This window comes from Gekko japonicus, unplaced genomic scaffold, assembly GCF_001447785.1.
Source record: "Gekko japonicus isolate JY-2015 unplaced genomic scaffold, Gekko_japonicus_V1.1 scaffold1967, whole genome shotgun sequence".
Lineage (NCBI taxonomy): Eukaryota > Metazoa > Chordata > Lepidosauria > Squamata > Gekkonidae > Gekko > Gekko japonicus.
Window position 1 is genome coordinate 57,850 of NW_015175421.1, and position 26,502 is coordinate 84,351.

The following is a 26,502-nucleotide window of genomic DNA, read 5'->3' on the forward strand; positions in this document are numbered from 1 at the left end:
GTGTTCTCTCCCCCCCCCCCCCCCCAATCACAAAGTTCAGAACTGTAGTAGGACACCATCATCCGCCACTGTGCCTGGATGCTTTCTTCATAGTTTCCGTCTCTTCTCTACGATGGAGCTATAGATCTGTTGAGTCATAGGTACATAGCGCTTCTCCGACACATCCAGGAAGAAGAGAGGATCGCTGATGACTGCAGGATCGAATCCGTCCTTCACCAGTTGGCCTTTGATGTGTTTGAAACTTCCTGTGATCTCCAGGGCTTTCTGAGTGCAAAAACAAAATGGCAGTGACTTACAAGCAACCCACAACAGTCATCCCCAATAGGAGAGTTAAAAGAAGGCCAAGAGGCCAGAGGGAGGGAAAGCAGTCGGTATAGCCTGATCTTGTCTGATCTCGGAAGGGTTTGCACTTGGATGGGAGACCATCAAGTAAGGCTCTGCATAGGAAGGCAAAGGCAAACCACCAATACTTCTCACTTGCCTTGAAAGCCCCATGCTGGGCTTGCCGAAAGTCATTTGAAACTTCACACCACTTACATACATAAGGGACCGGGACTGTGTGTGGTGTTGACAGGACTGCAAGGCAGGTGGGTAGAGAATTTGGCAATTGGACTTCTAGCAGAGAGAAATAACATGGGGGGGCAGGGGTCATTTCATAGAAAAAGAGGTGCAGGAGCTCATTAGCATAACTTATTTGCATATGCCACACCCCCTGACATCACCGGAAGTGTGTCAGAAGGCAACACCCACCGCTCAGGCTCCACTGGACTGTTTTGGATTGCTAGCTATGGAGGGGGGGAGGAAGCGCAGATCTGCTCTCACAGGAGCTTGTACCTGAAGGTGGGATTGGGGGGGGGCTCTGCAACTTACCTAGCTGCGTCCTGCTCCTCGTGGCCCAACTGAGGGCTGCTGGGAGCAGGGGGTGGGGCTTGTTGCATGTGCCCACCCCCTGGGCTCCTTACTGCCGGAGCTCCGCTCCTGTGTGCTCCCACAGGAAATGAGCCTTGGGGGGGGGGATAATCTGCGGATGCTCAGTGGCAGGGCTAAGCAAGTGTTCAGGACTGGTTTAAGGCCCTCCGTTGCCTTCTCTTACTTCCCGCCTCTTTATTGTATGGACACAGCCAAGTCTTAGAGTTCTTCCTTTCCCTCTTCCTGGATCAGCCACCCACATTTCTTTCAGGGGCACAGACTATGGTACAAAAGTACCGGGGCTTCAGTCACCCTGGAGTGTCGGCCTGTGTCATGGAGGGACCCTAGCAGCATACCTGTCCAAATGGGGCATGTTGTGTGTAGTGCTCTCTGAATAGATGGGTGGAGGGGGTGAGAGGATCTTTGTTTGGGAAGCAGCCCTGATTTCTTTGGGCAGAGTTGGGTGTTGATACCCAGTCTTGTCATACACATTGTTCTGTGGGCCACAGAACAACGCAACGGAGAGATGCCTCACCTGGATGCGGATGAAGTGTGGGATGGCATAGTTTGGCAGGTAATCTGTGGCATGCCTGTACATCTCCTCTCCGTCAAAAGGCAGCCCCTCTTTTAGCTGGATGGCTGCCATCCCGATCTTTCCTTCATGGCCTGTGGCAAATCAGAAAGGGGGCTGATGATCAGAATATTAGAAGAGCTCTGCCAAAGCAGACCAGCATCCTGTTTCGCACAGTGGCTAAAGAAGCTGCTCTGGAAGGCCAACAAGCAGGGCACCGAGGTTGAGGCTTTCCCTTAATATTGGCTCCTAGAGTTGCCAGTTCTGGGTTGGAAAATTCCTGGAGATTTTGGGGATGGAGACTGCGGAGAGTGGGCTTGGGGAGGGGAGGGATCTCTCTGGGGCACAATGCCATAAAGTCTGTCTTCTAAAGCTGCCATTTCCTCCAGGGGAACTCATCTCTGTAGCCTGGAGATCAGTTGTAATTCCGGGAGATCTCCAGGCACCAACTAGAGGTTGGCAACCATACTTAACATCGGTATTTAAACCGCTTACTGCCTCTTCATATGGATGTTTGCCTTAATCACTCTAACTAGTGGCTTGTATTTAGTTTTTAGATGGTACACTGAAATGCTTTACATGATTAAAGTAAAGGTTCCCTTGCTCGAAAGCCAGTCAAATCCGACTCTAGGGTTGCGGTGCTCATCTCTGTTTCAAAGCTGAAGAGCCAGCGCTGTCCGAAGACGTTTCCGTGGTCATGTAGCCGGCATGACTAAACACCAAGGCGCACAGAACGCTGTTCCCTTCCCACTGAAGTGGTACCTATTTATCTACTTGCAATTTCTTGCTTTCGAACTGCTAGGTTGGCAGGAGCTGGAACTAGAGATGGGAGCTCACTCCATCATGCAGCACCCGGGTCTCGAACTGCTGAACTACTGACCTTCCACAGCCTGCAGTTCAGCGTCTTAACCACCTGAGCCACCGCAGCTCCTTTTACCTGATTAGCAGAATACATATGTTTACAAAGTCCTTTCATGTAATTGTACACAGTTTTGTAACAGGACAATTATTTTGTATCTTATTAAGAAGTCTGTACCAATTAGCTTGTACAAAAATTTGATGGACCAAGGGTCTGATTCAGTATATGGCAGCTTCATGTGTTTATGTGTTCAACCTGCAATATCCAAGTTGGGGTGGTAAAAAAAAAAAAATCCTAACCAGCTTTTCCTTTCGCATACTACTGCGGAAGCAGAACAACTATTGAGGTTCGTTCTTTGGACTACATGTGGCAAAGACTTGTAGGGCGGGGAGACATTTCAGACTCACCTGGCACGGGCACCCCATATACATTGACTTGTTGAATAAAGTTCACTGTGGTCAGGATTTTCTCAACCTCCGTAGTGGCCACGTTCTCCCCTTTCCAGCTGCATGAGAGAGGAGCCATTACCACTGGGTTCACTATCCAGGACTGATTTTTTAAATTGATATTTTATTATCTTTTATATCTCCAGATATTTTTATGCATATCTTAACACTTCATTTTTCATATTCTCCTCTTTCTAAGAATCAAACTAAACATTGAAAGCATATAAGTACTCTCTATCCTCGTTATCTTATTCCCTTTCTTTACCCGCCTGCCCAAACCGCCATACAACTTCCTCTAATTCATGATCTAAACGTTATTGCATTCTTCTTTAAGTTATTCAGGACTTCTATACTTCTTTTGCTGGATTCCCTCCGTGCATCCTTATTTTATACTTCTAGTCTTTCTTCCATACCTATAAAGGAAAGTTGAAGAGGGTTGCCTCCGAAACTGGGTGCTGCAGAGGAAGCCTCTGCAACAGGAGGAAACCCTCCTCCCTCTTATCAGGGGTCTTGGGGGGGCACACCCTTCCCCTCCTTGCTATGTCATTGGCTTTAACTATTCCATTCCTATTGTCTATTTTCCATTATTTTTATTCCCACTCATCCTATCTACTAACTCTAACTTACTCTATATACTAACATACTATCATACTAACTCTAACTTACTTTATGGATTACATTCTATCTCTCTGCTTCAAAACATAATATCACAGTTCAAACACTTCCATTCCTTAATTTGGTTACTGCCTCTACTGAATTTTTCCCTGCAATTTCATTAGGTGCAGTGAACTTTTTGTTTTCCAAATTAACCACGAGATGTCAGAGCGGCAACCATCTGTATTGAATTCCTTTGTCTCTGAGAATTTTTGCTGTTTCCTTAAGACGTCTTCTTGCGATGATTGCCTCAGCTGGAATGTCAGGAAACAGATACACAATCGTGTCCTCCAGGCTCAGTCCCTGCTTGTCTCTCGCGATTGCAAAAAGTTTATTCTTCGTCTGAACCTGTTTAAATTCGATGATAATATCAGGTGAAGCGTTTTCAGGAGCCTTTTTGGGGATATTTAGCCAGAAGACACTGCTTCACCTGCTCCTAGAAGAACCTGAGTCAGCCATTTATTTAAAGCTGCAGCGAGATTTTCTTTTTCACCAAAGTTTACAGATACTCCATGGAGTTTAACATTCTTTTCTCTCCGTTTTGTTTTCTGGAGTATGATCTTATTTTTGACCCATATCTCAAATTCCTGGAATTCTTTAATGTTGTCTGCATTCTTTTTTGCCAAGTGAAATGCTGATTCAGCTTTCCTCTCTGTCATTTTCAACGCTGCGATGAGCTTGTCTAATTTCTTATTTATAGGCTCAATTGTTTGTTTGAGCAGCCAAGTTCATTTTTGAACTGTCCAACCTCTCCACTCAGAGACTTTAAATCATTCTTGATTTTGTTCCTTATCTCTGTTAAGGCATGCAATAACACAGCCTGTTCACTTTGGTCAGAGTTACTCCCCCCTGCCACCATTTCCTCTAACAGAGATGCCTCTAGGTCTGAATCATCTGAGTGTTCAAGGTCAGTATTACTCTTTTTGGGAGGTCTATAAGGAGGATTTTTAATAGCTTTCTTTGCTCTGGTCCTTCCCATAGCTAGCATTTGTATTTGTTCCAAACTTGGCTGTATTTTCTGGAAGTAGAGCTCTAATTTTCCATGGGAATAGCAGGAGTTGGAAGAGATGCAGCCAGCCAGAAGCTCAGCCACCACGCCCCCCGTCCAGAACTGATTTCATAGAGGTGAACATCCATCGTTTGCTCTACAACCAGGAGAACTATGCAGCTTGATAGCACTCAGGTTCCTGACTGTACATCCTAGGTATCCTATGTATTGTTATAGGGCTATTCTGCATCTAGCATTCGCTCCACATTTTCTCAACTGGGAGGAAAAGGTGCAGCTCAAAATCACATGCAAATACCTTGGGGCAATGCCGTACTGACTGCAAAGTCACCCCTGAATGGCCATAAATCTATGCAGAAAGTACCATAAAACCCAATGACCAAAGAAAGTGAAAGCAGCATGCAATGCAGAGGGTACCATAAAAATCCGATGATCCACCCTTGAACAGCCATCAATCTATGCAGAAGGTACAATAAAATCCCACGATCAAAGAACTCAAAAGTGGCATGGAGTGTGGATGCTACCACAAAATCCAGTGATCAAAGGAAGTGAAAGCAGCATGCAATGCAGAGGGGAATTTCTGTTCCAATGTGGGTTTCGTAAAACAATGGAGGGAAAAGCCAATGAAGAATTGCCCATAGTTTGAATTCTGATTAGTACAGATGAGTCTATCCTGCATGACAAAAGGAATGGCAATGTGTCTTAATGACTGTAGACATCTTTTCAGTGGGCCTTAAATGAGAGGAAATGATCTGACCAAGGACCCATCAGGGCCTGAGATGAGGGGACCCACTCAGCTGAGGGGAAGGGGTGTGTATCTGGGAGACCCAGGTTTGAATCCCCACACATGCCATGGAAGCTCACTGGGTGACCTTGGGCCGGTTGCATATTCTCCGCCTAACCTGCCTCACAGGGTTGTTGTGAGGATAACATGCTGGAGAGCAGAACAACGTAAGCTGCTTTGGGGTCCCCATTGGGGAGAAAGGCTGGGTATAAATGTATTAATAAATGATAAGTATCCATATGAAAAGAAGAAGAGAAGAGATTGGATTTATACCCCGCCCTTCACAGCTTACAATCTTCTTTCCCTCCCCCTCCCCACGGACACCCTGTGACTAGGTGGGGCTGAGAGAACTCTCTCAAGAACTGCCCTTGAGAGAACAGCTCTAAAAGAACTTATGACTTATCACACCAGCAGCTGCATGTGGAAGCATGGGGAATCAAACCCGGTTCTCCCATATTGGAGTCCGCCACACCAAACTGGCTCTCCAAAAAAACCCCACAATTTTTATTTGGGGGTAGGGCAAGAAGCAGAACACATCTGGCAGTTGGGTGAAGCACCTTACACACAAGCTGGCAATCCCCCCCCCTCAGGTATGTGATGTGGGGTGGCAGATCTGCTGCTGTATAGGAGTTCCTCTTTGGCCCCTCACCTGTGCTCTGTTTGTACATATATAAATAAAGCAAAGGCTACAAAAAAACTGGTGGCTTCCAGTGTTCTCTTCTCCTAAGGGAACCAATCCCTGGAATTCTTCAGTGCTCAAGAAAATGGAGAGTGCATCAGCTGCATAAGGCCTCCTTCACCTGCCATGGTCTTGATTCAAATCGGTGCCCTGCGGGCCTGGGAACTGAGTTCCTAGAAGGGAACTCACAGCATGCATCTGATAGAAAGTTCTCCTGGTGGGCCTAGAAAAGACCCAAGGACTTTGTAACCTGTAGTTAGCCCTAATTTAAGTCACTCCCAGGGGGACAGACAACTCATCCCCACCCACATGGGGAGTCTCACCGGAAAGTATCTCCTATCCGGTCCTGGAAATATACAAAGCCTTCATGGTCTATCCTCAGGAGGTCTCCACTATTGAAATAGTAGTCTCCTTTCTTCCGGACATCCCGGAGGATCTTCTTCTCTGTCTTTTGGCGGTCCCCAGCATAGCCGATAAATGGGTTAATGGTTGTAATCTTGCCCACCAGCAAGCCTGTCTCACCTGGGAAATGAAAAGAGAATCAAGTGGAGTCACACATGAAATCTGTCTTATACTGAATCAGACCATTTCTCCATAGATGTCAGTACTGTCTATGCGGAATGGCAGCAGCTCTCCAGGGTCTCAGGTAAAGGTCTTTCATATACCTCCTACCTGGTTCTTTTAACTGGAGGTGCTGGGGATTGAATTTGGGACCTTCTGCATGTCAAACAGATGCTCTGCCACGGAGACACAGCCCTTCCTCCCATGCAAAGAGCCAAGGACGGGGCAACTCTCTTGGGTGTTTCAAATGAGAGAAGACCACTGTTAGTAGGGATTATTAAGAACCCATTCATATGTTTTAGGATAGAGCAGGCCTGCCCTGTTTTGAGCTCGCACTAAGGTACCAAACTCTATTTCACTAAGGTGAAGATAGCATATACACCTCTCATATGGTGGTGGAGGTGGAGAGCTTAATTGACATATCACCAACTTTGTATGTGTGGTAACTGTTAAGTGCCATTAAGCTAGGCTTGCCAAGTCTCCCTGGGGGGCGGGGAAACCCCCGCCCCAGAGGCCCGTTCACTGCTGCCGGCAGATCGGGCCACGGGGGAAACCCCACCCCAACATGCACGTCACCCGGAAGTGATGCGACCACAGCGGGCACGCTGGGGGCGGGGCCACAGTCATCCGAGAGAAAACTCTATGGTTTTCCCTTGGATGGTCGAGGCCCCGCCCCCAGCGTGCCCGGCATTGTCACGTCACTTCCAGGGAAAGGAGAAGTTTGGGGAGGGGAAGGGAGGGGAGGGAGATCAGTGGGAATTTGATGCCTTAGAGTCTGCCTTCCAAAGCTGCCATTTCCTCCAGGGGAACTGTGCACTGTAGTCTGAGATCAGGAATCCCCAGAAAACAACCAGGCCTTAGCCTGGGGGTTGCCATCCCTAATTCCTGCACCTTTTCTGTCTGTCACAGTACCCTGTCAACCCAGTACACAAGTTACACTGAGTGTATGTATAATCCATGTACAGTCTACACTTGGTTTTTCTTTATATGTGCAGGGAATAATGTTTTTTTTTCAAATGAGCCTTAGGATGGAATGTGGTTTATATCTAATAGTTTGTAATCCACCTGGAATGCTCTTTGGCCAAACCATAACCAATGTAGAAATCCTACAGATGATATTAGATAAATAAGACACTTCCTGGTAAGGGTTGCTAGCTTCCAGGTGAGATATAGTTTAGTGGCTGATTCTGCACGGGCTTTTCCCTGTGGTGTTCTATGAAACCAACGTTGGAACAGAAATTCCCCTCTCCATTGCATGCTGCTTTCGCTTCCTTTGATTATCGGGTTTTGTGGTAGCGTCCACACTCCATGCCACTTTCGAGTCCTTTGATTGTGGGATTTTATTGTACCTTCTGCATAGATTTATGGCTGTTTTATGGCTGCTCAGGGGTGGCTTTACAGTCAGGACAGCATTGCCCCCAGGTACTTGAATGTGGTTTTGAGCTGCACTTTTTCCTCCCAGTTGAGAAAATGTGGAGCGAATGCTAGATGCAGAATCACCCTTTGTACTAGCTTCCCGGTGAGGGCTGGTGATCCCCTGGAATAACAGTTGATTTCCAGATGCCATACAAAGCTTATTTATTTATTTAAAACATTTGTTCCACTTCTCCTTGAGAAAACGGCTGCTTTGGAAGGTGGACTCTGGCCCCGGTCACACGAGCCGGATGATCCGCCGCTGAAGGGAGGCAAATCAGAGCCGGAGCAAAAAGAACCACAGGAGTGTGATCCGACGTGCCCCCACGGCTCCGTGCCCCAGCGGCCAATCACACAGTGCGCAGTAAACCGGCAGTAACGCGGTTGTGCGCATGCGTGGGATGGGGAACGGCGCTGGCTGCGACGTCCTACTGGCACTTCCCCAACCAGATGCCTTCCGTTGGCCCGCATCATCCGGTAGGTACTGCTGTTTTGCTAGTACCTTTTTGATGCGCGTTTGTGGGCCTGAGGGACGGATCGGGGACGGGTTTGCGCTGCTTCCCAGATGTTGCGGTGTGATCGCGCCCGCTTGATGCGCCCCCGATTCGTCCCTCTTGCGGAAAAATCGCCTGGCCAGGCTTGCTGCCACGAGGGCCAGGTCCTTTTCGGTGGCGGCTCCTATCTGGTGGAATGAGCTCCCGGAAGAGATCAGGGCCCTGAGGGACCTGTTACAGTTCCGCAGGGCCTGCAAGACGGAGCTCTTCTGCCAGGCTTTTGAATAGAAGCCGCCGCCGCTACCACTACCATCAATGAGGGCCAGGATTGCAGCACCGCTGCCGGAGGCTGAGTGGCCAAGGTACATCAGGGGGCCACATCATCCTCCCTTTGCCCCAAGGGCAGGTGCAATATGGAGAGAGGTGTTTGTCACGCGGGATCTTTGGCCGTTTGCCCATTGTATTAAAGTATTTTAAAATGTTTTATTGTGCTTTTATTGCACTGTGTGCCATATTGTGTATTATGGTGCTGTAATGCACCTCATACTGTAAGCCGCCCTAAGCCCACGTGCGGGGAGGGCGGGGTATAAATAAAATTAAATAAATAAATAAATACCGGGACCTGTATGGCACTATACCCTACTGAGGGCCATCTCTTCCCTAAAGCCACCCTTCCAGGTCCCACCCTCAAATCTCCAGGTATTTCCGAACCCCAAGCTGGCAACCCAATGTAATACGCCAAAAGATAGCCCAGAGGCCAGGGGCGTTTGCGTTTCAAATGCATTCTAAAATGGGGTGCCAGAGCCAAGAGGCTCCACAAACCAGGACCCTACCTATGCCCAAGACCAGCCCACATCTGAAGGCTCATTACTTTATCTTACCTGGAGCTACAGGGATGCAGTAGCCTTTCTCATCCCTCACGGGTTCACCTGTGTCAGGGTCGTAGCGAATAAGTTCAAAATCAGCCAGTTTCTGGAAGGGAATAAATGGGAGGCGAAAACATGAGCCCAAAGAACAGAGACTGGTGGTGGCTGACAGGCTGTTAATGGTATTTCACCTGTGCCCCCCCCCCCAGGGCAACCCTGACTAGGCTAGGCTGAGAGGGAGAGTGACTGGACCAGGTCACCCAGTGAGCTGCCTTGGCAGAGTGAGGATTTGAACCTGGGCCTTCCAGATCCTAGTCCGACACTTTAATCGCACTGGCTATCACTAGAAACGTCTCCCCGCCTTACCCCAGAATCCTAGGAATTGGATTGGTGAGAGTAGAATGGTTGGAGATTCCAGGTTCCTATTAAGATTGTCAACTGCCTGGTGAAAAAATGTCCTGTCCCCTTAAGAGAAGCTTACTAGAATGTTAGTTACCCAGCTTCAGCTGCCCATTTCCATACATGAAGCCTTTAATAAAAGGGACAGGACCTTTTTCCAGGCCTGTTGTCAACCCTAGCGCCTGTTTCTGGAATTCCCTGGAGTGATTACTAAACCAGTCTAAATGTACAGTCTATGTTCTCTTCTTTGACAGCAAATCAACTGAACCCAGTTTGGTGAAGTTCGCTTCTAAGAATACATGCACGGAATTTGGTTGCCTCGCATCTGTGTAAATAGCATGTAGAAGAACCTTGCAAGACAGAGAGGACTTTGCTCGTTGGCAACATTCTACTCGACGGCTGTAGCAGTAAATCATTATTTAATTTTCAACTGAAATTAACTCAAAGTCCAAGCCCAGCTGACACCTCTACACATGCTCCACCCAAGTCAATACTTGCACTGCTTTTTTGAGCAATGGCCTCTTGACAGAGGGTGTCAAAAGCTGCCAAGGCCCCGGTCACACGGGCCGGATATCGCGGGGGGAGGCGTGGCTGTTTGCCCCGGAGCGAATTACCACACGGCTACCGGATGAAACGTCCCACTGACGTCCCGTGGTTCGGGGGGAGGTGCCGATCATACGTCAATCCTGTGGTGTGGCAAAGAAGCGGTGCAGCGGGGTTTGTGGGTTTTTTTAACCGAAGTGTGCACATGCGCTGTTGGGTGCTTGTGCGCAACCCGTGGAGACTTGAAAAAAAAAACCTTTTCGTGACGGGACATGGGCGGGCGCCGGATGCCACGAGCTACCACCGGAAACGTGATCAGACACCTGCCCTTGCCCCGCGGTTTCCGGAAACTAGTACCTCCGAGGTACTAGTTTTTTATGGCACATCTTCGGCGGGAAGCCTCGGGAGCTCTGCGCTTCCCAGATGTTGCGGTTTGATCGCGCCTGGAAAATCCGCCTATCTTCCGTCTCTGTAGCGTGGCTAATGCTCCGTGTGACCGCAGCCCAAGTTAGTTATTCTGCATCTTTAAAACCCGTGGGGTTTTTTCCTGTTCGTTTGTTTTTAAAAATCAGCTTAAATAGAGGCGGCTTCCAAGTGAGTGCAAAAACGTGCCCTTGGGTGGCCAACTCCAGGTTGGGAAATACCCAGAGATTTTGGGGGTGGAGCCTAGGGAAGGCAGGGTTTGGGGAGGGGAGGGACTTAATGCCCTATAACCCGCCTTCCAAAGAGGCCATTTTCTCCAGGTGATAGAGACCACCTGGAGATCTCTGCAGACTGGAGTTTAGTTGTCATCCCAGAAGAACTCCAGGCCCCACCCTCCCAGTTAGAATCAACCCCCCCTTTTTTCCTGTGTGTCACCAAGGAAATAGACAAGCAGCCTGTCTTTTCACCTTCGAGGCCTAATCGCAGTGCCAGAGTGGGGGTTCACTGTGACTGAGTTAAGCTCCTCTCTCCCCACCCGGCATGGTCCTCCTGATCTGAGATTACCCAGCACAATGTCTATTAAATTTAAAAAACAAAAAGGCTTGGCAGATCACACCTTCCACTATTTTGTTTGTTCTGACTTCAACTACCTCAAAGGTTTGTTGTCAGAAGGGTTGTCAGGTACTCCCTGGTGGAGAATGGTGTTTGTGTATGTGTGTGTGTGTGGGGGGGGGAGTAGGGTTGCCAGATGCAGGTTGGGAAATTCCTGGTGACTAGGGGGAGGAGCCTGTGGAGGGCAGGGGACTCAGTGGGGTATCAAGCTACAGAGCCCACCCTCTAAAGCATCCATATCCTCCAGGGGAACATGTAGTGTATTCAAAGCTGCCTTGAATGCATAACATGTGTGAAACATCTAATTGGAATGTGATGTTGAGCTTCGTCCTGGGCTACGATCCAAATCCATCCAATAGTATTGCTAGCCCAAGAGGTATCAAGCTAATCACTTCCAGCAAGCTCCCTAAGCGGGAACGAATGTGATTGGACCTTATCTCTGCAACCTCATAGGTTGATATGTGTACAGTGGGTGTGGCTACATTAGCCGGGAATGTTTAAAAGCAGGACAGCTGCAATGTAAAGGCTGTTCTGGCTATCAGATGTTGATCCGTGTTGGAGTTGTGTTCGAGTTGAAGAATAAAGTTGGGTTCTTGCTGAATCACTCTCCGACTGCTTTGTTAAGCGAGCGACTTAACAGAACAGATCTCTGTAGTCTGGAGATGAGCTGTAATTCCAGGGGATCCCCAGGTCCCACCTGGAGGCTGGCATCCCTAGTTGTCAAGATCAAAGGGGGAGGGATGGACGTGCATCACAGGTCCTTGGAGCCAGGGTTGGGATAAAAGAATAATCCTAATGGAAAAAGTGAATAAGGCTTTAAAGCCACCAAAGGTTCACTTCCTTCCAAGGGATTCTAAGGGTTGTCCCAACAGAAGCAAGTGTGGGAGGAGAACCCTTGGCAAGGGGACGTCACATTCATGGCAAGGAGTGGCGGAACCTATTCCAACTTCAAAGCGGTGCATAGAATCTGGGAACCAATCAGACCCACCCCAGTGGCTGAGCCAGCAAGGACATGCCTGACTTGTTATTAAGATACCCTGGCTGTTTTCATGCGGCTTTAGTGGCACAGAATGTTTTTGCCTGTGTGGGTGGAACAGATCTCATCATTCCGTCACATGCTTACAACCCCTGACAAGAAGCACGCCTTTCGAAAGGAATCCCAGCCAAGTCCTCTATAAACAACCGCTGATCTCTGGGAAGTCATTCCTATTGCTCTTACCCTGTGCAAACGAGCAGCATTCAGTGGAGAAGACTGTTGCTTTGTGATATCAAAAGGATGCTAGTCAACCATTCCATATCTGTTGGTCTCATTCCTCATGAAAAAGCCTATGGCAAGTCAGGAATGGTCCAAATGGAACTGAGAAAAGGTTGAGGAGCAAGGCCGTAAAAGCCAAAATCCAAATCTGCTCGTCAGGATCTCAACAAATCAAATATATTTTGAATAACATTTTTTAAAGGGGACCAAGATGAAGACAGTCTGCCAAAATGCTCTTGGTCTTTGATGGTTAATAGTAGGAATGTTCTGCAGGTTATGAAAATTTTGTTCATTTATTAAAGGATATTAGTTGCTGTAGTTTTTCTGGGTTGTGTGGTCGTGGTCTTGGCATTGTAGTAACTGTGACTGGCATCCTCAGAGGTATAAACACAGAAAGATGAAATACTTCCTGAGGAGGTTCTTTTGTTTCCTGAGGAGGTGTTTGTTTTTTTCCCCTTCGACAACATATTAAAGTATATTTGATTTGTTTAGACTCTATGTGTTCCAGGGAGTGGATTCGAGTTTTATGTTTTCCTCAGCTCTTTTGGGGCTGGGGAGTTCAGTTCAGTTTGTGTGTTGGCTGCAGGTTTGCGATCTCTCATCTCTGTATGAGGGTTGCCAACCTGCAGGTGGTGGCTGGAAATCTCTTGGTATAACAACTGATCTCTAGGTGATGGAGAAAACAGCCAATTTGGAAGGTGGATTCTATGGCATTATGTCCTGCTGAGGTCCCTCCCCTCCTCAAACCATACCCTCCTCAGGCTCCACCCCTTAAATCTCCAGGTATTTCCCAACCCAGAGCTGGCAACCCTGTTCTGTACATACAGTCAGGAATGGCCCATGATGAGATTCAGCAAATGACTGGTGCTTGATGTGTAGGGAGGGAAGCTTGGACGAACTGCTAGGGTAAAATCCCTATGTGGTTTAATGGTGAAAATCAAGCCCACTTCCACCCAGGGGATTCCCCCCATGTTGGGGGGGGGGCTCCACATGACACAGCACTCATTCTGAGCATGACCGATGGGACTCCAGGGGCTTTCCCTTTGAGCCAGACCAACCCTACTCCACTCCTTTGGCTCTGGCTTGAAGGGGAACTGTGGGTGTAGTTGCTGGGGGAGTGTCCATGCAGGCACTATGTTGTTGTTGTTCAGTCGCACAGTCGAGTCCAACTCTTCACGACCCCCAGGCACTATACCTGCAACCAAAATGGCACTATACCTGCAACCAAAATGGCAGAGCTAAACATAATCCTCCAAAATGAGGTAAATAATACTCCCCAGGGCTATTTTGGATGGCAGAAATTGTTGCCGTGAAAACTCAGCATGCCTGGACATTGGGGGGTACTACATCACTCTAAGGCCCATTACACACACACATCTTGCTGCAGATTTTCAGAGCAGTAAGCCTTTAATCTTGACTTCAGATTCTGTGCCCGCCTTACGCACCATTCTTTTTCCTCTGGTGTTTTTATTCTGCAGCTACAGTTGGTGTAGCCAGTTTGGTGTAGTGGTTAAGTGTGCGGACTCTAATCTGGGAGAACCGGGTTTGATTCCCCACTCCTCCACTTGTACCTACTGATGTGACCTTGAGTCAGGCACAAGCTCTGGCACAAATGTTCCTGAAAGAGCAGCTTGTGTCAGAGCTCTCTCAGCCCCACCCACCTCACAGGGTGTCTGTTGTGGGGAGGGGAAGGGAAAGGAGTTTGTAAGCCGCTCTGAGACTCCGAGTGAAGGGCGGGGTATAAATCCAATCTCTTCTCTTCTTCTTCTCTTCTACAATGTTTAAAAATGCACTTTTCTACATCGAGGTGGAGCGTCACTTGGGATATGTGGGGGGGTGTCAAAAGTTTTTACAAAATTTTGCACAATTGCCCTATCGCAGCTGCGCAGTAGCGTCCAGCAAGTGCCTTCAATTTAAATCCTTGTGGTTCAAGTTTTGCGCATGCATTTTAGCGTTAGTTCATTGAATGAAACAGAACAGAACTAGGCAGGCAGGCAAAAGGAAGAAATTGGCATTGAAATTGACAAGACTTTTTTTTTTAATTGACAAGCAGCTGCAAAGCCCCAATTTTCCATATTGCGGAGCACTGGGGGATGAGGGGGTATTTTGGCCAATGCCCTAGAGCAGCTTCATAGTAACACTAATTTCCTTTCATGCCTTGCAAATTTGTATGGTTTTCTCTTTGTGATTCTCTAATTTGATCCTGCTCACTAATCGTGATCTTGGCAGTTTTTTAAAGCCTGTCCTGTATGGATTGGGTTCTGTCCTCCAAATGGATTGATCCCAAAGCGATTCTTAAGTTTGGCGGTTCACAGAAGGTCCATGTGGCTCAACTACCATTTTAATGTTAGGCTTCCAGAGACTGCCAAATGGTCCCCCCCCCCTCCAAACTTTGTTCACCTAAAGCATTAAAGGGAAAAAACGTTTTCAAAGCTTTAGGCTTCTCATCCCAGTGTCTCCCTCTGTCTCTCTCTACATATCATGTCAATTTCATTCCACACTGACAATTCCCCCCTTTATTTTGTTTGCATGCAGAACTGACATCCGTTTTTGTTTTGTTTTTTGCACTGGGGACGCTGCTGTTTGCCTCCTCTCTGATTCCCCCTTTCCAGTCAATACCAGCAGAGAACTTTTTAAAAAAAACCCCACATTTTAATTTTTTTATTCAGTGATCTGAAACTAGCAATAGTCTATCACTAGACTCATGCTGCTTGTAAAAAAAAATTAAAATTCTAAAATGAGGGGGAAAGTGAGCTTGTACACCGACAAAGGGGGGGAGGATGGGGGGGATGACCTCAATGTGGGCGCGGACTGAACTTCGAGGGGTGGCAAAAAGGCAGGGGGGGTGAATCTGAGTGAATCTGCATGCTTTTGAATTACCTTCGGCTTGGAAGCAAAACAAGGGGGAAATCGGCACAAAAGCAGTCTCAGAAAACCCAGGGAAACAGTGACCAGGAAGTGAACTGAGAGCTGAAGGGAGGAAAATCCATGCAGAATGACAAAGAAAACCCAATGGACATGCATGGTGAAAGTGAGAGAAAACACCCATGCATAATAGTCCTAAGTGTGTACATGCAGGGCTTTTTTTGTAGAGAAAGCCCAGCAGGAACTCATTAGCATAATAGGCCACACCCAACAGCTGAAACTCATTAGCATATTAGGCCACACCCCGACACTACAGCTCTTTAGCATATTAGGCCGCAGCCCCGTGTTGCCAGACATGTGGTCATCCAGCCACACCCACCTTTTGCTTCTTATTCTGTTTACCTTGTTTGTTGTCAAAACCCAGGGCCTTTTTTTTTTGTAGCAGGGACTCCTTTGCATGTTAGGCCACACACGCCTACTGTAGCCAATCCTAATGAGTTTCTGCTGTTGGGTGTAGTCTATTATGCTAATAAGTTCCTGCTGGGTGTGGCCAACTCAGGAGACAGCCGGAACTCCGTTCCTGTGCGTTTCTGCCCAAAAATAGCCCTGTGTACATGTGTTATCCCCTTGAATGGGACGTCTCTCTCTTTGTCTTAACCTGGGAGCTGCCCCCCGACTCCTCGTTTCTCTGAATGTTCTTTTGTTGTCTCCCATGCTCCTCATGGCTTTTCATGGAGTCATACGTCTGTACAGGTCTCTCCTGTAGAAACAATGCTCTCATACTTCCATACACGTGATGCCGGAGTTAGCTGGCCACGTGATAGGGAAAGTACTCTTTAGGTTAGGCTTTTCTCTCCTTTAAACTGCAGCCTGAATGTGAGCTGAATCTACTTGAATAAATGTAAAGTTTACTTTTGCAATATACTTCTTGGGAGACTTATTTTACTGCACTCAACATCACACTTCTATGACTGGGCAAACTGTGCTACATTAACCAAAATATCCCAATAAAAATAGTATGGCGGGGGGGAGGAATCTGGACCCCTTTCTCCTTACATGTCCAGGTCCTGATCCAAATTAAGCTCATACACACCTGGGAACTGGGTTCCCTGCATGGACCTCCAGTCCAGTCTCGATCCCACCCAAACTTCTCATGGTGGCCAAAGTTCAACACACAGACTTTGCAATGGTTGAGAATCAGCCATTAAACAGTCACAAAACACAAATCTTCCCATTGAGGGCTCATTACCTTCAAGAAGACATTGACCCTTCCAACGGCTCCAACTTTCCCGGTGTAATTGATGAATCCGATATTCGCCTCGGTCGCTCCATAGAGCTCGCAAATCTGGATGGGTCCAAACCGGCGTAGGAACTCCTTCCATACTTCCACCCGTATGCCATTGCCCAATGCTTTTTGTACACTGTGCTCACGGTCATTCTGCTTCTGCAAAGTGACAAGTCCAGAGGATTGCTGCTGTACTTGTGACCCCTTAGAACTAGCTGCTTATTTGCCCGCTTACCATCCTTCCATCCACCCATCCATCCATCCATCCAAGTGAGCCAGGAGGGAAACTTTATCAAAGTGGGCTTATTTTTCTTCTTTCTGATGAACTACAAATGACTAATATGGCAGAAAATGAACCATCAGGTTTTGTGGGAAAGACATTCAGACTTAAAACAAAGATGAAGTCTGGGAGTTATCCCTGGCATGAATGTCTCCCACATGTTCAAGCCAGACATCCTTGCATGTCAGAGAGAATCCATTCATGGGGTGCCAGGCTTGTGCTATGCAGGACACCTTCTGCTGGCAGCTGCTTAGAGTGGCAGTGGGGGGAAAAAATCCAAAAAACATTAAGGACCCTCTGCATCCCGGAAGTGACTTAGGGTAGCTCTAAGAATTGCCAGGAATGCTATGGTAAAACCAGCAATATCTGGTGATTCCTAGAGCTACCTTACGTCACTTACAGGTTTCCTCCAGAACAGATGTAATAATGCAGAGGATGTAGCAGCTCCCCAAATCCCTGCCAGTTGCCAGGAACAGTCAAGCAACGCTATCTGTTTACAATTACCCATCTTGTGCTACAAAACCACTGAGAGGTAAACTAGATGATACATTTCTCCACCAACTGGGTCATTATGGACCCAACCCCTAACCAGACAAATGCCCCCTAAGCCATTATGGTGGAGGAAGTTTGAAGCCCCATCTTCCTCCCATGTTCTGGTCCCAATATAAATCAGGCCCTGGCATACCATGGGTCTTAGTTCCTACCAGATTGTGTCCGACTCTTAGAAGATCTCCCCATCTCCCCCCCCAACCCAACCCATGGAGAAATGTACAATCTAGCTTACCCTATTGTAATCATTCACATGCAAGATTTTCCTTTGTAAGCAATATGCTGGGGTGGATGGATCATCCAGCCAAAGGGTTGGTGCCAACCCCCACTTCCAAAAAGCTTTTCTGCTGGTGAAAAAGGAAGGAAGGGTCCCCTTTGACCACCCAGAAAGGCTTCGCTGGAGATCATAATACCTTTGTGAACAAAATCTATGTAAGACTGTAGTAAGGAAAGGAAGAGATTTGGTGAAAAAAGCTGGCTGGATCCAACCCAAAGTCTATCTGAAAAAATAAGCCTTCAATGCCCATTTAATATGAAGTGGCTCAGTACTGGATCCATTGGTTCTATCAATCATCTGTCTATCATCTATCATCCATCCACCCACCCATCCATCCGGGTATTCATACCCCACTTTACTTCCAAATGGGGATCAAGCAATTTCATGGGTAGAGGCCTTCCCTAGCACCTCATGCCTGCTTATCTGTAGGTTGGAAGGATGGAATGTAGCATGCAAAACACATGGTCTGCTACAGAGCTACAGTCTCTCCTCTACTGAAAACATTTGGTTGGATCCAGTCAGCTTTTCCACTGGTGAAAAAGGAAGGTGAGAGTCCCCTTCAGCCACTTAAAAAGCTACACACTGGGGACCCTAGGACCTGTATGATCAAAAGCCACGTGGTATGGGGGCAGTAATGAAGAGTGTAATCGGGCAAGCTTTAGTGACAAAACTGCATGGAACCGTACATGCATATTAGAACTCCATGGTATGATCTTGGCCCTGGTGTCAGGGATTTCTAATGTCTGTATCACACTTGTATGAGATCTCTTTGCAATGTTTTGTGCTCATGAGGTTGACCTCTGTTATCATGAACACTGAGTTACTTACTGGTGGAGCGTGACACAGGTAGCGCAATACTTCTCCCACATACAGGATCAGAGAGACACGGTACCGCCTACAATCATCCCAGAATTGGGAAACAGAGAACTTAGACTTCAAAACAAATGTGCTGCCTTATGGGAAGAAAGACAGAGAAGGTTATTTGGGAGTGGTGATATACCACACCAAGGATGAAAACAGATATGCCAAGAAAAAACAGCTCTTAACAAAAGCACAGCTTTGAGACTAAAATTAATAACTGCAAATCAAACACTGGCATTGCTGTCATTTTTGTCCCTCCCCCATGTTTGAAGTGCTAAAACTGCCTCGAGGGGGATAGATAGGAAGACTCTTGTGGTAAGAAAATGTAGAAATATAGGTGGTTTGGGTTTAAAATGAACCAAATAGTCCATAAAATCCATGTACCTGTTCTTGGCTTTGCCCTTGCCAGCAGACAGCCTTGGCCTGTTTGAATCAAACCCCATGAGTCTTTGCAAGCCCTTTTTGTCCCAAGAGGATCTCTTTCCTGGTCACACACGCAAAGATGTAACACATTCCATTCCCAGGGAAACTCCACAGATGTGAAACTTGCCAATACCCCCAATTTCCTAGGCAATAAAATATATGACCATTTGGGAAATTGGCAGACTTCAATCCATAAGACTAGCTTCCTGAAATACAGAGAGTTCACACACACACCCTGCTTTCATCTCTCTGATAACATCAAAGCACAGTTTATTTTCCATGATTGGGAAAACACCAGGAGTAAACAATGACACTGTATTGATCCTATGGAATGTGAACTCTTGTTGTGTGAGACCAAGGAAGGGAAACAAATTTCCTGCAAGACAATTTCAACTTCTAAGTGTTAAGTTACAACTGTAATCCAGTTATTGAGGGACCCCTTTGATCTTTGGTATAAATATTGGTCAGTTACAACAGACCCTTGCTGACTCCTGTTAGGAGTCAGTCCGAGAGGCCTCTCGTCCGCGCATGCATGGGGTGGGGGAAACTTTGCTGCATGTTTATTTTTCTGTGTATTCTATCAATGTTTAGGAAATAGGATTCTACTGTGTTGGCAGGCTGGCATAGCGTCTTGCGGTCATCTTGCCAGACAAATCTCTGAAGGTTTTTCTATAATAAAGATAAGTTTTATTTTAAGAAGAGACCTTTGAATGTCTCTGCCAGAGCCTTAGTGATTTCCAAGCTTACACCTCTGCCTTTGGTGAGGAGGCAAACACACAGGAGACACACGAACTGAGGGGGGAGGGTGTGGGTGACATGGGTAAACACGCTTTCACAAACACGTGCAGCCACCCACATTTTTCTCTGCCAACAACTCTCAGCAACATAACATGAGGAACGCCCAATCAATGCCACACAGTGCCAGATTTTGCTACTGATGTGCAGAAGTTGGTTTGTTTTCCCATAGCTCAACCTTGGAAAAGAACAAGAAGGTTGGGATTTGGGGCTAGAGGAGAAACATTCTGCTCAGTTAGCCCCAGATTCTGGCAATATCTCTGTCTACATACAATGTTCACACCACCCCGCCCCTCCAGCGTGCTTAGAGGTAGCATATGACATTCTTTCCTCTCCAATTTAACCTCACAGTAACTCCATGAGGTAGGCTGAAGGGTGGGATTCATCCAAGGTTACCCAGCAAGCTTCATGGCTGGGTGAAGTTCTGAACCCAGATCTCCCAGCCCAACATGCTAACCACTACACTACATTGGCTCTCAGACACGTTATAGGGCATTAGGTGGCTATGGTTCAATGTTAGAGGAGAAGAGCTGATACCATTTCACAGATATGGACCTATTAGGAAAGTGGCTCGGGTGGGAAGCTCTGTCTCGTCACATCTCAGAAGCTAAGCAGGGTTGGTACTTGAGAGGGAGATCACCAAGGAAGACTGTGCAGATGAAGGCAATGGCCAACCGCCTCTGCTTCTCACTGGCCTTCCAAGCCCCTTGCTGGGGTCACCATGAGTCAGCTGTGACTGGACAGCACTTTACACACACACACACACAAGGAGGGGGGACTGATCTTGAGATGAGTTTTCTCACACTGTAGAGAAAGGGGGGAAGATCTCCCAATTATCTCCCTTCTTGCCCCTCCCTCTGCAAACGCTGATGGGGCCTCTCCCTACTATTTGTTTCTTTCACCTGCCAGTGTCAATCGTACACACCTAGAGCGACTGTGTATTAGACCTCCATGGACTTGCTATACATACCAACCTCCAAGCACCCTCCAACCCCCACCACAAGCCCAGTCATGTGGTACAGGGGGAGTGCGTTGTAGACAATGTCGTTGGAAGAGATCCCACACAGGCGCAAGACGCTGGACACGTGCAACAGCTTTCTGTGGTTGACAATGGCCGCCTTGGGTAACCCTATGAGGCAGGCAGAGAAAGGGAAGAGGAGCACTTAGCAACCTTGAGAGGCTTCCCTAAGCAAGAAACAGGAAGGTTCTTTCTTTTTCTACCCATGTGACAATTCCGGGGTGTCTACTGCAGTCCCTGGAGAGTTAAGAGCAGACACAACAGATCTGAGAAATTCTTTTCTGCTGTGCTGTGGATCAGCTTTCAGCCTAAACTGAAGGTGACAGAGAGCTAGAAACAGGTCATTTCCCATTAGGGTTGAGAATTCAGGGGCTAGAACAAGTGATTAAGCACCACGTCAACGTCTGATGACACTTCCTGTGCAAAACCAGAACTGACATCATCACATCAGGGTGGTGCTCCAAGAACAGGGGCGTAGCCAGAAACTTTTGGCTGGTGGGGCGTGGGGAAATCTGGGGGGGGGCACCCGGGCCGCACCTGCTGCTCCTCTTGCTGCAGCAGCAGCACAAGAAGAGATTGTGTTTCTACCCCGCCCTTTACTACCCAAAGGAGTCTCAGAGCAGCTTACAATCTCCTCTCCCTTGCCCTCCCCACAACAAACACCCTGTGAGGGAGGTGGGGCTGAGAGAGCCCTGAGAGAACTGCTGCTTGTGAGAGAACAGCTCTGAAGAAGAAGAAGCTCCGGCTCCACTGCAACCTCCAGTACTCCTCTAGTCCTTTCGATTGGAGAGACTTGATTCCGGGTTGCTTTTCTGTGTAAACTGGGGAAGGAGCGGGAGTCTCCGACTCCCTCTGTTTTGAATTTTGCAATTTTATTTTATTTTTTGCAATTTTATATTATTGCATTTTTAAAAACCTATTTACTTTTCGTCCTGGGGAAAAAGAAGGAAAATGAGACCGAAGCTTCCCTGACTGTTGTTGTTGTTGTTCAGTCGCACAGTCGAGTCCGACTCTTCGCGACCCCATGGACCAGATCACGGCAGGCCTTCCTGTCTTCCGCCGTCCTCTGAAGTTTGCTCAATTTAATATTCGCTGCATCTATGACACTGTCTAACCATCTCTGACTATGCCTGGGGTCATTTTGGAACATGCACACGTAACTTATTTAAATTTTTAAAACATATATATAGCTTTCTTGATTTTAAATTCCCCCCCCCTAAGGGGGTAGTGCTCATCTGTGGGGGGCATTGCCCCAAATGCCCCGTTCCCGGCTATGGGCCTGTCCAGGATTCACCCAAACTATGGCCAAATCCTAGAGTTTGGGATGAATCCTAGAGTACTGTGTTGATGTGATGATGTCACCTATGGTTTCATGCCAGAAGTGGTATCACATGTTGGTGTCATGCCAACTAATCCCCCCCATTTCCCCCTGCTGACCTGTCAAGTTGCAGCTGGGGAGAGGGGGTCCAGGGCAGGTGGTCTCCCCCCATAGAGGGTGTTGTGTCCTGGGAACAACCACCAGGCAGTGGCCAGGCGTGCAGAGCTTGATTCCTAAAGAACAATAGGGCTAGGCTCCTAAGGTCCAATAGGGGAACCAATAGAAACCTTGGCGGGAGATTCAAACCCCCCAATGGGATCCAGGGGAGTTCCCTTGGATATGTATATAGTTGGCCACTTGGCCGTTTGTCTTTTGTAGTGTGAAGTACTGAGTAAATGCGTGTTCCTTATGTCGTTGTCCGAGTCGTGATGTATCGAACTGAGTACTTTACAGAGGCCTCCCTATATCCCATTATTTTGGTTGAGAAATATGGTCTGAGAGGTTCTGTATTTGGAGCTGGTGGAAGCAGGCCTGATCTGGGTCCAGACCGTGATGCCTGGGGCATCTTAGCCCTCCCCCCGCACAGTTTTTCCAACCTGAAATGCCCAGGGGAACCACTATGGGCCCTATTGGGGGAAAGTTATATGTACCCATCAGCATCTGTGAGTTTTTCCAGTGGGGTAAACAGCAGCTGTCCAGGGTCATTTCAGGTCAAGTCAATGGCATGGGATGAGATTTAAGACTAAAGCTGCCAACCTCCAGGCGAGGGCTGGAGTTCTCCTGGAATTGCCACTAATCTCCAGGCTGCAGAAATCAGATCCCCTGGAGAAAATGGCTCCTTTGGAGGGTGGGCTCTCTGGCATTGTATCCCATTGAGGTTCCTCCCCTCCCCAGGCTCCATCCCCAAATCTCCAGGAATTTCCCTATATGCAGCGTTGGCAGTCTTGCTTACGAACTTGCATACCGTGATTCCAAGAAGAATCAGGCCTCTACATACCTGAGAATTAAGTTCTGATCAAAGAACTCCCAGAAGACGAGGACATCTGGGGGAGCTCGAGGACTTTGTAGTGTGTGCTTCAGCTGATGGCTTAAACACAGAGCTGTCCCCCATCAAAACAGCCCAGGGGAAAGGTAGGGAGAGAATCCCCCCCCCTTCTCCCTAGTATTAGAACATCCAATGAAGCTGATGGGCAGTAGATTCAGGATGGACATAAGGAAATACGTCTTTACACAGTGAGTGATTAAAGTGTAGAATTCATTGTCAGAGGATGTTGTGATGGCTACAGGCGTAGGGAGCTTTAAAGGGGGTTTAGACAGATTCATGGAGGAGAGGGCTATCAGTGGCTAGTAGCCATGGCAACTAAAGGGAACCTCCACATTCAGAGGCAGTCAAACTCAGAATCCCAGGGCCAGGAGACTACATTGGGAGAAGGCCTCAGCCTCTATGCCCTGTCATTGGATCTCCAGAGGGAACTGGTTGACCACTGTGTGAGACAGGATGCTGGACTAGATGGGCCACTGGTCTGATCCAGCAGGGCGAATCCTATGTTCTTGAGAGAGATGGTGAGAGATTTCCAGGCACCGAGTGTCCTTCAGTTCCTCCCCCCTCACTGCCCCCTCAAATTTCTTCCCCCTTACCTGTGGTTCCAGAGGTGAAAATATATATGGATACGGATTTGGGGGTGCAGTTCGCTCGGACAGAAAGGGGTATGGGCTCAGCAGAGCTAGATTTGATCTGTCCCAGCAAGGCTTCCACCCCCTCAGTGGGGGAATCGTCGCTCAGATAGAAAACCTGTACCCCTTCCTTCCTGAGGGTGGGCAGGATGTCCTCGATGGCCGCTTTGAAATCTTCAAAGGAGGAAAAGAGACAAGGTGTTTGATGGGACCATATTTTGTTATTTTTGTGAATCCATTTGGTACACTGAAAGGAAAACCCTACATTTTATGAACAGGAAAGATATGACCCCACCCTCGCCCCCTACGGTCTTCACGGGGCCATCTGCAGATACCTGGTCCACAGGTAGCCCATTTATCATCCACTAGGGCCTTCTTGGTGGCTGCCCCTGCCTTCTGGAACCAGTTCCCCAAAGAGATTCATGCCCTGCAGGATTCTATTAGGCTTTCACAGGGCACACAAGGCTGCCTTGTTTTATGCAGCATTAACCAAGGTCAAGGCTACCCCTGGTTTAGAATCCTTGCAGGAATTTTTCAAAAGCCACCTGATAAAAATCACTAGATAGCAATAAGCTTTAGCAAACAACAAGGAAAAACAAACAGTGAGAGTAGCAATAGAAACGGCAGTTAAACAATCGATGTAATTAAATTACATAGCCTGCTTTTGTAATTGATACAATGTTGATAGCAGGGGGGGGGAATTGGGTGCTGCAGGCTGAGCATGCACGACTGGCCAAAGGTCACCCAGCAAGCCGGCCATGGCAGGATGGAGATCTGAACTTTAGGTCACCCAGATCTTAGTCTGACAACCACTATACCACTAGGGTTGTCGGCCCTGGATTGGGAAATACCTGGAGGTTTGGGGGAGTGGAGCCTGAGGAGGGGGGGGGTTGGGGAGGGGAGGATCTTCAGTGGGGTACAGTGCCATACAGTCCCACCTTCCAAAGCAGCCATTTTCTCCAGGTGATCTGATCTCTGTTGCCTGGAGATCAGTTATAATCCCAGGAGATCTCCAGCCACCACCTGGAGGTTGGCAGCCCTAGAGAGATGGTAAACAGTGGGACCAACAAAAAACAAATATGCAATGCCTGAGGTGTCTAAGCAAAGTTCGAACTTACACCACAGGGCTCTACAGCCTATGGTTCCATAGCCAAATGTGGTTTCGTTTCAGAACCAAATATGATTTTTCAAAAGAAGAAAATTAAAATATATCCCCCGTGGGGGGAGGGATACTAGAATAGCCAGTCTACGGATGGCAAGGTTTTTGTGAGACTGAAGGGCTTCTACGAGCAGCTTTACCAAGAGGTGCACAGCTGCCAGGAATCCAAGCGCAAACTATGCACAGATTTATGACACTGCACTAAAACAGTCTGGTAAGGTGTTCCTGTGCATATTTATGACCTTTTTTGCAAGTGCGCCACTTCTTTATTAGGAAGGATTCGGACAAAACAGTGTCTGGGCAGAGGAAATTGTATGGATCCAGCTGTCTGCTGTCAATAATGTTAATAATGTAAAATGGTATATTTTCAGTGAAACAAATGGGCCTTTCTTATACTGGCTCTTTGTTGAACTAGTGCTTTGAATAGTTAACCTTGAGTCCAGGAGCCCCTTAGAGACTAACAAGCATTTCGAAAGCTTGCACCCTCAAACTCTGGTTGGTCTCTAAGATCCTACTGGACCCAAATCTAACTATTCTACTGCAGCCCAACACGGCTACCCTCTGAAACTGTGCTGTGAATGTTGATATAGTTTGGCTCTTTAAAGAATAAAGGTAGCAGACCTCTAATCTACAAAATAATCTAGTTTCACAAGATAAGCACTGTAGCCCTTCCCCTATTTTCGCCATCGACATTAACACACACTGCCAAACCCTGCAAAGCTAATGTAACACCTGCTTCTGTCTGAAGTATATAGATCAAACTGTAGGTGTGACAGGCATCAAAAGTGGGAATTCTGCAAACGTTAATTTAATCGACAGCTTTCCCCCAGCGTTCAAAACGCAGCTTTGACATCCCAGTGTCTCGTCATAAATTGGGAAAGATGCATCAGGGCTGCTCAGAGAAAAGAGGACTATATCAGAATTTCTCCAGGTTTCTTCAGCTACCGGTAGCAGAGACACGGCATTATTTTTCCATTTCGGATCTCCCACTTTGCACATCGTTCTCCTTACCTGGAGTTGTCAGTAGCACCTTGGATCCGCAGGAGCTGAGGGCGTGCAACAGAACCTTGGATCGGACGTTATAGTTGACACAGGCCATGGCACAGCCGATCTTCTCCAGGCCCAGCCAGACCCAGATGTAGGCAGGGCAGTTTTTCAGGAAAACAGCTGCCGTTTCCCCTTCTTTCAGCCCCACCTGGCCCTGGAAGACTCGGGCCGCCTGGCTGCTGAGCCTGTCGATGTCTTGGTAGGTATAGACCTCGTCTCCAAAGATAATTAGGGTCTTTGTGGGGTGTTTCTGGACTTTTAATAAAAACAGGTCCACAATGCTGAAGTTCAGCTGGCGCTGGAGACGCCTGTTACACTTGTATCCCAGATATACATTCTGGAAGAATATCTTCAGGTCCAGCCAAATGTAGGGGAAGAAAAGATTTCCCAAGAGGGGCAAGAGGACCAGAAGTCCCAGAAGAACTGTGTACAGGTCCAGCATGACTGATGATCTTACCTCAGGAGCACGACGCTGAG

The 26,502-nt window shown here is 47.6% G+C and overlaps 1 protein-coding gene across 1 annotated transcript; it reads right to left on the reverse strand.

Moving 5' to 3' along the window:
* Window positions 1-56: 56 nt before the first annotated feature.
* SLC27A5 (solute carrier family 27 (fatty acid transporter), member 5) lies at window positions 57-26,502 on the reverse strand. The gene is made up of 10 exons (XM_015425794.1): window positions 25,990-26,502; window positions 23,784-23,993; window positions 20,780-20,938; window positions 18,559-18,683; window positions 16,589-16,783; window positions 9,258-9,348; window positions 6,232-6,430; window positions 2,747-2,844; window positions 1,445-1,575; window positions 57-264 (listed from the first exon to the last, which is right to left on the reverse strand). Exons 1-10 carry the CDS (start codon window positions 26,465-26,467, stop codon window positions 88-90), a joined length of 1,863 nt encoding a protein of 620 aa, XP_015281280.1. The 5' UTR covers window positions 26,468-26,502; the 3' UTR covers window positions 57-87.

Excerpts from the sequence above, each read along its gene's own strand:
- SLC27A5 (XM_015425794.1), bottom strand. The coding sequence starts at position 26,467 with ATGCTGGACCTGTACACAGTTCTTCTGGGACTTCTGGTCCTCTTGCCC. Across the intron at positions 18,684-20,779 it reads TGGAGGGTGCTTGGAGGTTG|GCAGCACATTTGTTTTGAAG; the intron begins GTATGTATAGCA and ends TCTTCCCATAAG. Across the intron at positions 2,845-6,231 it reads CGGATAGGAGATACTTTCCG|CTGGAAAGGGGAGAACGTGG; the intron begins GTGAGACTCCCC and ends TCTCTCATGCAG.